This window comes from Hyperolius riggenbachi, chromosome 1, assembly GCF_040937935.1.
Source record: "Hyperolius riggenbachi isolate aHypRig1 chromosome 1, aHypRig1.pri, whole genome shotgun sequence".
NCBI classification, from domain to species: Eukaryota; Metazoa; Chordata; class Amphibia; order Anura; family Hyperoliidae; genus Hyperolius; species Hyperolius riggenbachi.
Window position 1 is genome coordinate 358,070,185 of NC_090646.1, and position 19,059 is coordinate 358,089,243.

Below are 19,059 nucleotides of genomic sequence, written 5' to 3' on the forward strand. Positions count from 1 at the left end.
CCGTGCATACACATTTACCTTATGTCAGTTCAGATACCCTTTAAAGAAAGTTTTGTAAAAAATAGTATAGTTTTACAAAATAAAGGAAAACGCATGCTGCATCAATTCATGAATCTTGGTCTCCTCAGTGACTTATGCTGGGTACACACAATGCGTTTTTTTCAGTCGATTTTCCACCTGATCAATTTCCGATTCAATTTTATTCTGTTATCTTTTCTTATCTATTTCCAATCACCTCTATGATAAATCGATCAGAAAAATGATCGAAAATAAGATCGGACATGTCAGAAATTATCTATTGAACCATCTATCTAATGCTGGGAATACACGTTACGTTTTTTGCGGAGAATCGTTCCGATAGATGCCGCCTTCGATGATAAAATTCCGACATGTCCGATTCTCCGCTCGATTCGGTTCCACTCGATTTCTCATAGAAGTGAATTGAAAAAAGATAAGAGAATCGAGCAGAGAAGCAAATGGCTAATAGATAGTGCAGAGAATCGAACGGGAAAAACGTGACGTGTATTCCCAGCATAACACAAAATTGTATGGTGTACCTAGCATTACAGCTTGCCTGCACCCTCACAGACAGTCTGAAACAAGCATTACAGCTTGCCTGCACCCTCACAGACAGTCTGAAACAAGCATTACAGCTTGCCTGCACCCTCCCAGACAGTCTGAAACAAGCATTACAGCTTGCCTGCACCCTCACAGACAGTCTGAAACAAGCATTACAGCTTGCCTGCACCCTCACAGACAGTCTGAAACAAGCATTACAGCTTGCCTGCACCCTCACAGACAGTCTGAAACAAGCATTACAGCTTGCCTGCACCCTCCCAGACAGTCTGAAACAAGCATTACAGCTTGCCTGCACCCTCACAGACAGTCTGAAACAAGCATTACAGCTTGCCTGCACCCTCACAGACAGTCTGAAACAAGCATTACAGCTTGCCTGCACCCTCACAGACAGTCTGAAACAAGCATTACAGCTTGCCTGCACCCTCCCAGACAGTCTGAAACAAGCATTACAGCTTGCCTGCACCCTCACAGACAGTCTGAAACAAGCATTACAGCTTGCCTGCACCCTCACAGTCTGAAACAAGCATTACAGCTTGCCTGCACCCTCACAGACAGTCTGAAACAAGCATTACAGCTTGCCTGCACCCTCACAGATAGTCTGAAACAATCACATGGCCATGTTTCAGCTGAAGCCATGCCTCCCCATCAGGCTCCCAGTCTCTATTAGAGAAAGCTGGATTCAGACTGACGGGGGGGAGCAGCAAACAGGCAGCTGTAGGTTGCTGAGCAAATGACAATGAATTGGTCCAGCAAACGTTTTCCTAAAAGAAAAAAAAAATTACACAGTTTACATTTTATTGTGAAAACATTTTTATGTATACATAATTTAAAATCATGATTTATTAAATACACAAAAATTGTGTGAGAAGTGAGAACTTGGGACTTAAGCTTTATTATGTATAATTCAGCAAGCTTCAGCTAGCACTAGTTAAAACTGATGAATATATGTAATGTCTTTCAAGGCACTGAAGCATTCGTTTTATATTTCAGAACACAAAGGGCTTAATTTATAGACATCGGTACAAATATAACAGGAGCAAAAATAGGGCAGTCGCCCAGGGTAACCAATGAAAATGTCTGCTCCCTCCAACACCTGAAACCTGTATGACTGGTTGGTGCAACTGCTCTACTTCTGCTCATTGTCTTTAGACTTGGTTTATTACACCAATCCAAAAATATTAATCTGTTCCATGTACATTCATGCATGGTTATGAGATGCTCGTTAAGGATTCAGGAGAATGGTTAATTTTAGATGAACACAAGAATGTGTTTATAGAATGAAATCTATGTAAGCAAGGACCATATGTTACATTTCAGACTTGCATCATGAAACTGTACTCTCTCTCTGTCAGGTTCATGGAGAGAATTAAAGCAAATCTTACTGACTTGCTCACTTGAATCTTTAGTTTGGAGGGGTACAAAACATATTAAAGAGATGAGAGGCTAATTGGATGGAAATTACATGACAGACATATCTACAAACATCTGAGCCAACCGATACTACTAAAATCAGAAGTCGCGGATCACACAGCACGTATACTCTGTATAGTACAAATGTTTGTTTACTTTAGTGAGGGAAGTAGCAGGTTTATATAAAGCTACAAAAAGAGACTCCACATCTAAGGAACAGCAGTTCATACATAAACAGCATTATGTTTATAATAGCTACAACATGGTGACAGAGCCCTGCAAGATAAATAGAAGAGAAAACACAACACTATACCAATAACCAAGCATGATGGAATCTTTATTTGTGCTGATTGCAGGGGGGAAGCTTCAGGGCTCGTTTCCACTACTGCGGTGCAGAATCGCCTGGATTCCACCGCTGATGAAATAGCATGAAATAGCATGTGGATGCGAATTTTTGCGTTTTTTGCCGCAAATTCGCATAGGTGAGGGTATATGCGAATTTAACCATGTCACTGCCTGTTTGAAGTTACATTGGTACCTATGCGAATTCGCATGAAAATACGCATGAAAATTCGCATACCATAGCCGCAGGCGAATTCCCTATTAAATACATTATCGGTGATTCGCATGCATTCCACTCGCAGGCGAATTCTGTGGCTCTTTTGTGCATTTTTTCACCGCTGAAAAAAACGCACCTCAACAACGCTACAGTGGAAACAGGCCCACCCACTTGCATTACATGTGCGAATCTGCATGCGTTGGACGCATGCAGATTCGCGATAGTGGAAACGAGCCCTCATGGTGCTATTAGAAAGGTCATAAATATAAAGTAGCAAGCATTCCACTTACTGGTACAGAGCTCAGACGGGGAAGGCCAGAAGCCTGCTCTGTGCAGCAATAGTTATGGAGGCACAGTACTGACATATAGCAGAATGCAGTCAATTATTCAGGTACCCACTTTTACTTTAATTATCCTGGTTTCAACATCAGAAGCACTTCCTATATCTATACAGTATATTGCTGTGTATTAGTATGTAGCCCTGACCTCCCAGTGATGCTTAGCCTAGGCTGATTAGATATGTGGAATTCTCTCCCCCAGAGCATTCTGGGAGACCATGTATATTTACTACTGGCATTAGAACTCAGTAAAGAATCATTCCGCAGAGCTCACGGCAGAGACTAAAGATCTTGCCGTCTGTGATAAATGTCAGGAAGTAAATCAGGGAGAGATACGATTTTACAATGGGCAAACACTAACTGACTAATATGTATAAATTAATATTATAAAAAAATAAGTAATATTATCCATTACGTTATTTTCACTACAGTTCCTCTTTAACTGCACTTTCAGAACACTGGGTGTGGAAAGGCTGCATAGCTCACAGCCTAACCACCTTTTTACTTTATATGAACTCACTCAATGCCAAATTTAAAGTGCCAACTAGTTCAGCTTTGCCCTGCAGTTCTTACTACTTTTTTCTGTAGGCAGTGTGTATCATTTCCCTTCCAACATTTCTGTGTTAGGATCAATGCTCATAGCAATGTTATGTGGTACGCATGACCTAATGATACTCTACAGACACTAGGCCCAACAAAACTACACGAAACGGGAAATGGCAACAGTATCAATGAAAAAACTAGTCAACACATGTCTTGCTGTATGCTTTTTTACAATGTATACAGTACATCCTAAAATAATACTGGCCTCAGAATGGTAATTGCTACCATGAACACACTAATGACTAAAAGGTACCCATAAACTTCAAAACTGTAGTATGTGGTTGGTGAGTTGTTAAAGGGAACCTGAAGCACGACAGACATGGAGGCTGCCATATTTATTTCCTTTTCAAACAATACCAGTTGCCTGGCATCCTGCTGATCTTTCATGCATCTGTAGTGTCTGACTCACACATCTAAAATAAGCATGCAGCTAATCTTGTCCGATTTTTGTCAGAAACCCTCACTTCAGGTTCCATATTTCCCATCTGCAGACTATCCCATAGGTACCACAAGACAAGGAACACTATCTGCGATTTGAAAGCAGACCAAATCAGAACATTGTTTTTTAAGCAAAGCTCAGGAATCACATATCAGAAGCAGTAAGAGCACATATCTATTATGTAATGCAAAGGCTCTGAAATGAGCACAAGATGTAACAACCAAGTCACATGAGCTTTGCCAAGGTGGCAAAGGAACCTCCCAGTCAGCAGGCTACACCTTGTAGATCAGCTGCTCTGTATTCAGCAATCCTCACTGCATTTGCTAAAGATACCAGTTATGTATTAACTGCTGAATGGGAAAGAATGGAAACTATTGCACAACTGCGTTTTACCTTCCCTTCCAGAATAAGCTGCTTCCTCTTGTTGATCTCCTTCTTCTCATCAAAATCTGTACACTCCAGTTTCTAGAATAAACAGAGCACAATATCAGGATGACCCTTTATAGTTTCCACAATCTCTGTGGAATATCACATTCCCTATGAATAAGCACTCACTATTTCACATTCTCTTCTAGTCACATTTACTTGAGTGAGAATTTTCAGCACCTCACTTTCCTTTACAGCAAACTCTGCCAGCTTCTTATCTGTTCAGGGTGATGAGAAAGCCATGAGAAAAATAAGACTCCATCTTGCTGCAAACATGTACTAAAACAGATGGAAACACTACACAAGACATTTTGCAAGTAAATGTTAAACTCTCTGATAAACCTACTGGAAACCATGGCAAAGGTATGCAGTTTGATGCTTACCTTTGGGGGGGGGCTGCTGCCTAGCCCCACATCTTTATGCTAGCATCCATACTCTTCAAGGAGACCCGCAACTGCAAGTTTGAAATGCCTGCGGTATGGTCATGTGCGCTCCCAGCCACTGCAATGCTATGCAGTCCTTCAGTGTGAGTGCACTGCAGCGTCCTCGGAAAAGATGAATCCCAGCATAAAGATGGGGAACTAGGGAGCAGCCCCCAAGGTAAGTAATCCCCCCCAACGCAAGCAAACGCTTAATTTCCTCCTGCATCTGCTGTGTATGTCTAATCTCTTCCGTCTTTTTTAATTTTTTCACTTTTTGCTTTCCTGATTTCCTCTGTAATAGTGTAAGCACCTGAGTTCCATTACAGACAGTATTGTAATTGCTATTGAATTCTGGCTTTTTGTTCACACCTTGTTTACTGGTGGCTGATCTGCAATTTCCATCAAAGCCTGTATCACATGCAGATCTGTTTGCAGTTGCCGGAAATAAGACCACCCCTATTACTTAATTCGCATATTGTCTGCCAGCTGACTAGGCCTTCCTTCCTGATTACACATTGCTAATGCTATAGCTATGTGTATATAAGGAGAAACACCTTGTCGGTTCGACAAGTAGGTTCGCTTTCTAAGGGCAGCTTTCAAAGGGCAACAACGAATTTACCAGTATTCACCAGAAATTCAGCAGAAATAAGCACCACATCAAGGTAATATTAACTTTGTTGTAACTTACTTGTATTGCTGCACACTATTGCTGTCTAACTAGATTATCTCTGCCTTTGATTCTGAACTGCACAGCCTACAAGCCACCCCACCAAATAAACACAAACTGCACTAAACACTGCTCCATTGCCCTAGGTAAGCCCACCACCAAGTATATCCTCTAACCTCTGCTACACCATTGTCCCTACCTATTTTCACCACCACTCCCATTGCAACAGTATGTATCCCCAACACATCATTATGCGTACCCCCCTCATACCTCCTCTTTCCTTTGATCACCCGCCCAATTGGTGCCTCATGTTCTGGCTCCATCTGCTCCTCCCCCTGGTCCCTTGTCCACTGCTCACCACACATCCTAACCCCAGGCCCACTCCAGTCTCCAAGCCCCCCCATTCCCCTCCTCATACTTCCCACCTCACCCACCACAACCAAATTCACCCACCAAGCCCCTCTCCCCGCTGCACCTCCCACCCTCCCCTTACCCACGAACATTCTCGCCCCAATCTCATTCCCATCCGCCCCATACTCAGACAATCTCTTCCTCTATCTGGCGCTCTCTGGAATGCCAGATCTATCCGCAACAAGCTTACAACTATCCATGACCTCTTTATCTCAAAAACACTCACCTTTCTTGCCCTTACGGAGACCTGGCTCACCCCCTCTGACCTGCCTGCAGCTGCAGCCCTATCCTACGGGGGTCTACACCTCAGCCATACCCCAAGACCAGATAACAGGCCTGGGGGAGGGGTGGGCCTACTCCTCTCCCCATCCTGCACCTTCCGTGTCCTTACCCCTCCCCCGTCTCTTTACTTTACCTCCTTTGAGGCCCATGTTATCCACCTCTATCATCCCCTCCCAGCCATTATTGCAGTCCTATACCGCCCCCCCTCCAGTACAATATCGCACTTCCTAGAAAACCTTGCCTCCTGGCTCCCACACATCCTGTCCTCCGACCTCCCAACAATCATCCTCGGAGACTTTAACATTCCAATTGATGAGCCTACCACCTCTGCTGCCACTCAGCTTCTCTCACTCACCAACTCCCTTGGCCTCACTCAGCATACTAATGCCACAACCCACAGTGCTGGTAATACTTTAGACCTAATTTTCTCCAAAGCCATCGCACTTACCAACCTGGACATTACACCATTCCCCATCTCCGACCACCACCTCATCACCTTCGCCCTCACTCCATCCAGCACCCCGTCTCCCTCCTCAAACTGGACGTTGGCAGAGAGATCTGCGCAACCTTGACCCCAATGTACTAGCCACACCCCTCCACTCTCTCTCCTCCTCCCTCCCCAGCCTAACCTGCCCCAACGAAGCGGCAGCTCAATAACCTCTCCGCAGCCTTAGACCATGCTGCTCCCCTGACCTTTCGTACCGACAGTCGCCCCAACCCCCAACCTTGGCACACTGCCCTCACAAAAAAACTACAAAATGAGACACGAGCTGCAGAACGCAAATGGAGGAAATCCCGCCACAACAATGATTTCCTGGGATACAAGACCAAGTTGCAGACGTACCATACTGCCCTCGCTGATAGTAAACAGATATACTTCACTCACTTGATCGCTACCCAAGCCTCCAACCCACGTCGTCTTTTTGCCACCTTCAATGCCCTACTTAACCCCACACCTCCCCCCACAACCTCCACCCTCTCAGCCACTGACCTATCAAACTACTTTATCAACAAAATTACAACCATCCGGAGGGATATTTCTCTCCTCCACTATCGCCCCTGCCTCCCCACCACATCCGACTCCTGCCTCTTTCCCCTCCCTTACCGCCTTCAATCCTGTCACGGTGGAGGAAGTCAACCAGCTGCTGGCAACTTCACCTGCCACCTAGATCCGGTCCCATCTGATTCTCTGCGCCCACATTTTTCTGATCTGGCCCCTGTCCTCACCCATCTGTTCAACCTCTCCTTCTCCACCGGCATCTTCCCCTCCATATTCAAACAGGCCACTGTGCTTCCCCTGCTAAAGAAATCTTCACTTGACCCTGCTCTGCCATCCAACTACCGCCCAATCTCTCTCCTCCCTTTTGCCTCAAAAATTCTTGAACACCTGGCCCACCAACGCCTGACCAACTTCCTTAACTCCAACTCCCTTCTCGATCCCCTGCAGTCTGGTTTTCGCACAGCCCATTCTACAGAAACAGCCCTCACCAAAGTGGTAAACGACCTTGCCCTTGCCAAAGCCGAAGGTAAATACTCCATCCTGCTCCTCCTGGACCTCTCCTCGGCATTTGACACTGTCGACCACTCCCTCCTCCTCCACTCCCTGCAGCTAATGGGCATTCAGGACTCAGCCTTAGCCTGGATCTCCTCCTACCTCTCCAACTGCTCCTTCACAACATTTTTCAATGGCTCCTCATCCACTCCTACACCCCTCTCAGTTGGTGTTCCTCAAGGCTCCGTCCTAGGACCACTCCTGTTCTCACTCTATACTGCCTCAATTGGCAAAATCATCTCCTCCATGGGTTTCAATTATCACCTGTATGCCGACGACACCCAGATATATCTCCACACCCCAGATCTCTCCTCCTCTACCATAGACAAAGTCTCTGCCTGCCTCACATCCATTTCCTCCTGGATGGCTGCCAGGTACCTGAAGCTTAATTTGGACAAGACTGAGCTTCTAATATTCCCACCCCGCACAGCTGCACCCCTCCCAGATCTGCATGTCACTATTGAAAATACTACTATCCACCCTACCTCCCAAGCCCGCTGTCTAGGCGTTACTCTGGACTCTGAACTTTCCTTTACAGCCCACATCCAAGGTATTGTCAGATCCTGCAACTTCCACCTCCGCAACATCTCCAAGATCCGCTCCTACCTGTCCCCTGACACCACTAAACTCCTCATTCATGCCCTTGTCATCTCCCGCCTAGACTACTGCAATTCTCTTTTATCTGGCCTTCCCTCTAACCGTACTGACCCACTTAAATTGGTAATTAATGCAGCAGCCAGACTGATACATTCTTCTCACCGCAGCGCCTCTACAACTCCGCTCTGTAAAGCATTACACTGGCTCCCCATCAGCATTAGGATCAATTTCAAAATCCTGTGCTTGGCCTACAAATCAGTGCACAAGACCTGCCCGACCTACATCTCTGATCTGGTCCACAGGCACATACCAGCCCGCCCCCTCCGATCCTCCAATGACCTGCGCCTAGTCGCACCACGCATAACTCAGTCACACGCACGATTGCAGGACTTCACCAGAGCTGCCCCTACTCTCTGGAACTCTCTTCCACCAGCCGTCAGAGACTCGCCCCCACCTTTAATACCTTCAAACAAGCTCTCAAGACTCACCTCTTCACACTCGCATACCCCCCTACACCAGCATCATAATATGTTCTGTTAGACACCCTCTCAAAAGACGCACCTATTGTCTCCACCCCACCCTTTAGATTGTAAGCCTCTGGCAGGGCCCTCCTCCCTAATGTATCCAGCTTGATTATGCAATCTTACTCACAACCACCCTTCTTGTAGACTCGAACAGTCTCTATCTTGACCTATGACACTGTATTGTTATCAAATCATTTGCATGATCTTGTTTTGTTGTGAGTTTCCGTATGTTCTACCTGTATGTTAACCCATTTATCTATTGTGCAGCGCTGCGTAATATGTTGGAGCTTTATAAATACAATAAATAATAATAATAATAATAGCACACTCCATTTTTAATTCTCCCTTTGGGGGAGGTTTATTTTGATAAATAGGTGCTTAGTGCAACTTTAATGTTTTATACCAAAGAAGGAATTTGAGTTTTATATCACTTTAAAAGTCCAACTATAAAAAATTGGACCTATCCTTCCTTAGCTGATAGAAGTGATGCCCACAGTTGCTCCACCAAGCACTGTATAGAGGACTGCAAGTACTGTTTTCATACTGGAAACCTAAAAGGTGGGGAAAGCACTTGTAAGACGAGCAAGGTGTTATAACTGATTTTTAGAAAGGACATGGGCTCAACAAGTCACTGGGCTTGTGTACTCCCATGGAGTCCCACCACAAGCCAGGAAGACCACCAGATGCACTTCCTGCTTCTCTCAATGGATTGCCAGGATTATTGGCGATGCTTGCATCCACACTTCCGACCTAGCCGGAACAATCACATTGGGGAAAGTTAGATATATAGAACACCAGAATGCTGTTATGATTTCCAAAATGTAAAAATAAAAATGTAAAGGTCATCTAGCACTGAGCAATGTTATGTTTTTTTTGTAAACAGAAGTGTAGTTTTCTTAACACTGGTTGGAATTGGAAGTTGTAGAATTTCTAGAAAAATCAGACATACTGTACTTGTACGGCAGTTTCAACTACCCCCGCCCCACCTTAAAAAAAACCCAAGTACTGAGGTAGCAACAGTAGAGTTACAGAAATGGTCTAAATTCTCTGCAAAAGTCCTGCAGATAATGTGTCTAAACCATAAAAATGCACAAGGACCAAATACCTCATGTATATGCCCCAGTTTGTGGAAACTAAATAATAATAAAGACACGACAATAAAGGAAAAAAAAAAGTTTGACAAACGCACTTATCTGTTCTTCTATTGCATGCACTAGATGAATGTCATACTGGGTCACAAGGGTTACTGCCATGCCATTTCGTCCTGAGGAAAAACACAATACGAAGAAATGGGTTACATTACAAGAGAGAATAAATAGTAAATGATTACGGTACATTGCAGGACTCCTGATGAATAGTCACTGCTGGGCTGAGACCTACCGCAGCACCAAAATACAACTACTATACTTTACAAAGCTTTTTTTCTTGTTTCAGCTCCTCTGGACATTTCAGGGCATACTTTACAGCAATTATAGGAAAGCAGAAAGAGAACGCAGGAGCTGGTGATAGCTGTAATCTTTGATAGACATTCACCACCCTGGCGGTCTGATTCTTTCCAGATTTTAGGGTCTAAAAGCAGTGCAAATTTTTTGTAGGCTTTTAGACCCTTAAACTTGGGGGAAAAAAAAAATCACTGCAGAGAGATCTGCAGCAACCCCAGCACTTACCTCCCTGGGATCCAGCGCTGAAGTTCTCCCTCCGTCCTCCGGGTGGGGCTGTAATCCTGTAGTGAGATCGCCATCTGTCATCATGACGACAAATGGCGATCTTACCCGAGGGATGCAGAAACTTGGAAGACAGGAAGGAGAATGGCTGCCGGTATTTGGATCCCCCGGGAGGTGTGTGAAAACGCCCGCTGCGCGCTATGCTCTGCACAGTCCACCAAGGAGGTTAAATATCAGCACGTTATGTATATCTGGCACTAGACCATTACAGCTCCAAGTTCAAGACTTCCATCTTCCCAAAACTTAACTAAAATGAAATCTACACATAACAGCTTGGACATGTAAATATTCAATATGTGATCCTGTGACTGCGGACATAAAGTATACCTGCTCTTGCCGTTCTTCCCACTCGGTGGATGTAGATCTTGGGAAGGCCTGGTGTATTGTGGTTAATCACCACCTGAACTGTGGGGATATCCAAGCCCCTGCAAATGTAAATCAGATTGAAAAGCTAATAAAACTGACACAAAGATATTACCATATGTAATGATTTGAATAATAAAAGACCTTTTATTATTATTTATTAATATTAATATTAAGCAGCGCTGGACAATACAAACAATGATACAAAGGATGGCAGATGTAACAATGTAATACAACATAGGACAAAGCTATGCAAGGCAAACAGTACAAAATACATGATCATGTGATTATGGGCTGGTAAGGTAGGTCCAGTAATACAAGTACAGGCTGTCATAGGACAGGAGCACACGATCATGTAGACTACACTAGGGATGGGAGGAGCCTGCCAAAGGCTTACAATCTAAGGGGAGGGGAGGTGGTCACACTAGTAGGGCTGTGGAATAAATATTAAGTAGAGAGTTACTGTGTGGTTGTGGGCATCTGAAAGAGGTGGGTTTTGAGGGTTTGCTTAAATGTGTTGAAGGAGAAGTCTTACAACATTTTTGACTTCATGGCAATTATACTTGAATATCTAATTGATATGCTGCAGAAGTACAAAAAATATTTTTTATTAGGACAACTTAGTTTATTGAAATGCCTCAATAGTACGGTTTACATGTGCCTGCCAACATAACTGTATTAATGTTCAGCCACTTACAGTATGTAATTCACACAGAATGCTGCACTACACAGAAGTGACTCCAATATGAAAATCTGCCACTGACAGAAACAATTTTGTCTTAATCATTATATTTAAACAACTGCAATTAGATGTGCAACTAAAAGGTTAGATGCAGCTTTTGCTGTTACATTACTCATAACTCACAAGAGATAGCACAGAGGTCAAGTAAAGTACAGATGCAGGTGCAAAACACGTGGATTTCTCTCTCACACACACATATATATAACAGTTATAGTGACATATCTCATATTATATGGCTTGTAGACTGTGGTATTGATCTGATCAAAGGAGAGTTGTTAATCTAGTTACATGATCAGTAATTTCCCTGCTGTTCATTTGAAAGCTGCCAACTAAGAGCAGGCATTGCGTTTGCAGCCAACACGCAGCCCCTGCATCTACTTCAGGATGGGATTGGGCTGAGTCAGAACACTACATACCTGAATCACTGAACTTGTCTTTGTATGGTGATACTAATGGTGCGTACACACATGCGACTATAGTCGTTTGAAATGATCGTTCCCCGATCGTTTCAAACGACAATCGTTTAAAAAAAAAAAAGCAACCAACGATCATTAAGACTAACGACGGACGAGCTAGATCGTTAAAAACGAATGATCTAGCTTGGCAGATTTTTACCAACGACTATCGTTTGCAAAAGTAGTACATCGTTGGAAACGGTCGTTCGTACTAGGCTTGACATGCGCATTTCACTATTTCTCTATGAAAGTTCTCATTTTTATGCGCAAGCGCAATAGTTGCTTAACGTGATGTAACGTTCGTTCTAACGATTAGATCGTTACACACAATTTAAAACTAACTTTACTTAGGTCGTTCTTTCATCAATTAAAAGTTCGTTCGTCGTTCTCAACGAACGATCGTTGTCGCATGTGTGTACGTAGCATAAGCCTTGACTAATAAAGAACTTACTAATGTCTACATACTTAGCTCCCAGTCTTATGATGAGGTAGCAAGCTGAGCAACCATTATAAATCGGTGTCAGGTATCTGGAGGTCTAGACCAAAATTTAACAGTTCAAAGACAAAGGGAACCTGGAGGAAATTATTTAGAAGTCAGAGAAAATAAAAAAGGTACTTATCCGTTAGCCGGGCGCATCCGGCAGGTGGCGCTGTTGTAGCGAATTTCATTCATGCTTAGTTAACGTAGTGCTGTGTGAATGGAAGCGCCGCAGGTGGCGCTAATTACATTGATACGGCACATAACAATAACAGTGTTAATGGGAACTAATATGTATTTCAAGTGGCCGGAACTGTTACTTAATGCAATTAAAATGAAGGCGGCGGCAATTTAACAGATGAAGCCGCCGCCTTCGTCTTCTTCTCCCACTTTGCCCTCCTCTGGCTTCTATACAATGCTGGCAGCCTGCGGGGACATGCGTCTCCCCCCAGAGTCGTTCGTCGCGGAAGGGAATCCTGTTTGTTTTCTTGCGACGAACGACTCTGGGGGGAGACGCATGTCCCCCCCAGCTGCCAGCATTGTATAAAAGCCAGAGGAGGGCAAAGGGGGAGAAGAAGACGAAGGCGGCGGCTTCATCTGTTACATTGCCGCCGCCTTCATTTTAATTGCATTAAGTAACAGTTCCGGCCACTTGAAATACATATTAGTTCCCATTAACACTGTTATTGTTATGTGCCGTATCAATGTAATTAGCGCCACCTGCGGCGCTTCCATTCACACAGCACTACGTTAACTAAGCATGAATGAAATTCGCTACAACAGCGCCACCTGCCGGATGCGCCCGGCTAACGGATAAGTACCATAAAAAAAAATCTGCTTAAAGTATCCCCCTTAGTTATGTCAGTTGTGCAGCAAAAAAAAAAAATAAAAAAATAATATTATATATATATATATATTATTAAATATTATATTAAAAAATAAAATATTTGTATGCTTATAATATGCTTTTAAGGATTGCTGAAAATAGCATTTCTGTATTTGAAAGCATTGTTTATCATGGATAGAGATACAATGGCCACTATCCAATTAACTTTTCTCCTGAGTTCTCAGAGGATATTTTGCTGCATACAATCAAATATCTTTTAAGCCCCCTGCAAGGAATAAAATACTCAAAATAAGTTTGATATTCCTTTTTTACCGACATTTTGGCATTTTCTCATATGTTAAGTGCTGAAAAGTTATTTCTTAAGTGAAAAAATAGAAAAAAATATGAGAACATTAGGAGAAACGTTAAAGGACCACCATCGCGAAAAAAAGCGGCGAATCAGCGCAGGGCGGCGGCGATCGGTGTGCTCACGCACCTAGCAAAGTGCTAGCTGCGTGAGCAAAAAGAATTGTGCAAATCGGCCCAGCAGGGCCTGAGAAAACCTCCTGCAGGTTACCGCCAGGAAGGTTAATTGAATAGGGGCCATAGACTTTAATCACACTATCTGCTGTGTTGACTGATCTGCCGTTTCTCTCAGGCATCCATTTATATTTAAAGATGTTCCCTTGTATCTAGTGTTGTAATGCAAATTAATTAATTTGCTTATACGATTATCGCCAGACTCATTCAAATGGGTGAGTCATTAATCTGGCAAGAGCATGGCTAAAACTTTTGCAACAGATACCTTGTGAGGGGCAAAATATTTTAAAGGTAATCTATAAAATAAATAAAGATATAAATTGCCATGTTATTCCCCTCAACGCCCATTCAATCTCACATCACGGAGTTCTCCTTTAAGAGATCTGCGACTTGATCTAAATGTGATCTTTGTTTCCATAATATTGCATGGCAATTTACTTCTTCTAAATGGTAGGCATAATTCTACTAAGTACATTTCCTTCAAAACAAAACAAAAAACCCCTGATGCAATCTCCATCTAGTTTAGCTTCACCTCTGTGAATGTGTTTGAATACACATGTCTTGTTAGTAGGGAAGTGAACAAATGGAACACAGCCTTCCCGTCCTCTGATGAGGCATAGGGATAAGGCAGGAACATTACCAATTCTGTGGGGATTTCATCAGTGACAGGCAATGGTTCTCACCTGGCAGCCACATCTGTTGCAAGGAGAATCTTGAAAACACTTGATTTGAATTTTGCAAGTGCAGCAAATCTCTGTTTCTACAATCAAAACACAGGCACAATCAAAATGCAGCACGCTCTCTAATCATAGAGATATAACAAGACTGGATGCTGTTTGTTGACATTCTAGATTGTAGCTTATTAGATTTGAGATCATTACAGCATTTTAGAGAAAAAGAAAGAGCATATTTGTATAAATACTATATAAGTTTATAATTCTCTATAATTTCTCTATAATTTACAAGTGATCAGAAACACAGCACACAGCACACAGCACACATTCATCTGCATTTTATCTGTGTTCCAACACACTAGCATATACCACAATGGTGCTTCTAAGCATGGTACAGATTAAAATCAAAGAAATATCATGAAACAGTACAACAGTCAAGCTACAAGATATCGGTGGCAGGTAATACGATTTGTGACCTTTTCAGAATTAGCTGCAGCTAAAAATGTATAAATTATTTTCCAAAGACTTTTACTGTAAGAGGTATCTGGAGCAAAACAGGTCTTGGTGGTTGCTTTGGTATAGTTTTGCTGTAGGGTTTGGCTTTACTTAAAGAGACACTGAAGTCTCTTAAAAATCCTTTTTTTTAATGACAAAATATTGTTTACCATATTAGCTCTAACTAAACCGCCGCATCCCCGCCGCTGCACACTATCTAAATCCCCCCAAACTCGCCCTCCCTCTCCCGTGCAAAATCCACGACTTTCTTGGTTGTGGATTTTGCTGCCCTCTACTCTTTCGTGTGAGGCAGAGCTATGAGCTGCAGCCCTGCCTCACACGCGTCTGTCAGCGGCGGATTTCCGGAGAGGCGGCGATCCGGGCTGACAGACGCGCTGAGAGGCAGAGCTGCGGCTCATAGCTCTGCCTCTTACGGAAGCGCTGCCTGGATTGCCCCCCCGCGGGAGTTAGGGGGGATTCAGATAGTGTACAGCGGCGGGGAATGCGGCGGTTTAGTTAGGGCTAATATGTTAAACAATAATTTTGTGATAAAAAAAAAAAAAAAAAAAAAAGGATTAAGAGACTTCAGAGTCTCTATAACAAGTGGGACATTGCCACTAGTGAATATCAAATAAATTCTCAGTAAAGGAAAAATTACATCTGTGAAAAGGTTTAAATTATTGCTTATTAGGCAACAAGGAGTGTAAAGGTGGCCACACGAAATAAAATAAAAACATCTGATTTTACCGCAATTCAATGAAGACTATCGGTTGTACAGGGTTTTTTTTTTTTATTTTTATTTTTATGCAAGCGAGAAATCTGATTGAATTTTTTATTTTTATCGATATAAGTCCGGAGTAGATGATGTTTATGGTATATAGTAGATTGTTAATTTATACACTATTTATACATTTTTTTACACAATTGGGGAAAAATTGAACACGTGTGTGATACATTGGTCAGACATTTCAAAATGTTACAATTAATCAGAAAAAAATTGTTGGCAAATTTTAAAAAAATATATATAAAAAAAAAAATTGCATCATGTGTGGCCACCTTTAGAATAGGGGCCTATTTCCATTTTTTGTCAGCACTTGTGCTAATGCAAGCAGGCTTCCAAATCACTCTACAAAAAAAAAACAAAAAAACAAACACAGAATCCAAGCTCTTCCCCTTAAAGGACCACTAAATTTAAAGTACATGTACACATACAAATAAGAAGTACATTTTTCCCAGAGTAAAATGAGACATGAATTACTTTTCTACTATGTTGCTGTAACTTACAGTAGGTAATAGAAATCTGACAGAACCGGTTTTAGACCAGCTTATCTCCTCATGGGGGATTTTCTTTATTTTCAAAAGGCCTGGCAATGGCAGTTTCTCCATCCAACTGCCAAAAAAAACTGTGCAGCGAGCAGGGAGGCTGGCTAGCTTATTTGTATAAATCCTTTTTAGGGAGTGTCTTTTACCTGTCGGTTCTGTTTGATTTCTACTACCTACTGTAAGTGACAGCAACATAGGAGAAAAGTAATTTATGTCTCATTTTACTCTGGAAAAATGTACTTCTTATTTGTATACGTTTACATGTACTTTAAATGTTACACTTTTTCGCGACAGTGGTCCTTTAAGTTAGGACATTTTAATAAGTTATAAGGGAAGTGCCAAAGGGGGTGTGACCTTAAAGAGGAACTCCAGTGAAAATAATTTAATATAAAAAGGTGCTTAATTTTTACAATAATTATGTATACATGATTTAGTCAGAGTTTGCTCATTGTAAAATCTTTCCTCTCCCAGATTCACATTCTGACATGTATTACATGGTGACATTGTTACTGTGGGCAGATTATGTAGCTGTTCTGGCTTTAACAGACAGCTATAAACAGCCATTTCCTGTGTGTGTCATTGTTACATTGTGGCAGTTTGCCCAGAGTACCGTACGGTACCAGAGCCTCTTGTGGGAGGGGTTTCAGCACAAAATCAGTCATACAGCGCCCCCTGATGGTCTGTTTGTGAAAATCATTATATTTTTCATGTAAAAGTGGGTATCAGCTACTGATTGGGATAAAGTTCAATTCTTGGTCGGAGTTTCTCTTTAAAACAGCAAAATCAGTTAAACCTTCACACACTAACATACTTTCATGTCAATCAATCATCCAGGAACAAATGCTCTTGTACAGTCACATACGCCATGCAGAGACTCTACAGTATTCCTATAGGGAGCCTCTGTGCGGCATATGTGAATACGTAGGGGTATGTATTCTTTCGTAACAAAGATCCTGGCTTTTAACTTAGCTGTAGGGATAGCAGTTGTTCCTGGATGAGTGATTGGCATGAAAGCATTTGCATGTGCATTTTTAAATTAAAAACAGCATTGTGCAGTTTTTACAGGAGAGAATAATGAGTAAAAAGATATCTTGCCGTTTGAATTGTTAAAGCAGCAGGTGAGACATGATTCCTAAGTTCATATTTACAGACAATGCCATCTGTGTGTATGCATTTACCCTATGTGGGAGGATTAGACACAAGTGTAATCTATGCTTGTTTTCTTGTTTTTCATATTTTTGTTCAATTTTATACCTCAATGAAAACAACCCCCCCCCCCCCCCCCCCCCCCCCCAAAAAAAAAAAGTAAGAACAAAAGAATGTAAAGTGACCAAGTTTTTTTTTTTTTTTTTTTTTTTTTTTTTTTTACATGAACTTAATATTTTACCTGCTTCATCATGGAGTGCAGTGCCACAGAAGGAAAATTAAACTCCCGAAGCATCATATTCAGGATCTGACAATTTCTGCAACATTGAAAGATATTGGCCTTTACAAGATATTCATAACAAGAGCCGACTAACTAAAATGTCATCTGAAAGTGCACATACAGTCACGCTGCCAGAGAAGGAAGGAGGGACAAACCGGGCGAGAGAGGGGGTGTTCTAATTATATACAGGTACAAAAGGGGAAATGCTGCAACTTCCTTCGTGCAGAAGGAAGACCCAAAATCAGCTTACACAAGAAATAAATAATGCGAGTCTCCTCCCTTCACAAAAGGAAGGACATGGGTATAAAATAGACCATTTCCTGTGGTCTATCTGGCTGGACTTCAAGGACTTGGAGGAGTTCAACCACTTGTCTTATCTCTAGACAACATACATTCCTTCCTGTTTATATATTTCTGGCGTGGGCAAATAATATTAAGCTCATTTCAAGGTGAATTCCCTTTGACTTATAAATATTTGATGCTAGAGGAATATAAAGTTTTGCAAGCAAAGTTTTTCTTTTCAGTTTTATTTGCTTTTCTGTGTTTTTGTTCATTCTTCCTTTTCGGTTATTCCTCAGCTTGTCATTAATCCCTACTAATGAGGGGTCTTGTGGAGGGCCACTATCGTGGCGCAGACATAGTAGTACTGATAGTATTGAAGTTTGAGGGTTAAGGTGCCCATACATCAGACAATGGCCTCAATTCACTAAGCTTTATTAAACACTTTACCGAACGTTTGATAATTTACCTCATGAGTAAAATCTAAATTTTGAATTCACTAAAGTGTTATATAGTTATTGAACATTTTATCGATAAAACATTCGATAAATCTATAACACCTTAGTGAATTCAAAATTAGATTTTACTCATGAGGTAAATTATCAAGCGTTCGATAAAGCTTAGTGAATTGAGGCTAATGCGTGGGCAGATCGACCAAGACCCCGATCTCAATCCGATCAGAGAGAAATCTGTTGCCTGTCCACACACACAACAGGCCGATTCCCGATCAATTTTAGCATGAAATCTCTCGGAAATTGGCCTTGTGACAACACATCTGCCGCCCCCTGCGATGTCCTGCCTAATATAAAATGTACCCCCTGGTGCCCCGTGTAGCATACTTTACCTGTTGGCGTCTGTCGCTGGTTCTGTCTCAGGACTCTTACGCAGATACACACGCCTCACATAGTTGCCAGCGAATTGCACA

General features: G+C 42.2%; 1 protein-coding gene across 1 annotated transcript in view; it reads right to left on the reverse strand.

The window, feature by feature from the left end:
• The window catches only part of DDX49 (DEAD-box helicase 49), a 39,591-nt gene that overhangs the window by 4,764 nt on the left and 15,768 nt on the right, over positions 1-19,059 (reverse strand). Inside the window, exons 7-12 of the mRNA XM_068234199.1 lie at positions 17,817-17,892; positions 14,621-14,697; positions 10,861-10,958; positions 9,999-10,073; positions 4,484-4,572; positions 4,322-4,393 (exon numbers count right to left, since the gene is read on the reverse strand). Coding sequence (XP_068090300.1) covers positions 4,322-4,393; positions 4,484-4,572; positions 9,999-10,073; positions 10,861-10,958; positions 14,621-14,697; positions 17,817-17,892 — 487 coding nt within the window. The remainder of the gene's footprint in view (positions 1-4,321; positions 4,394-4,483; positions 4,573-9,998; positions 10,074-10,860; positions 10,959-14,620; positions 14,698-17,816; positions 17,893-19,059) is intronic.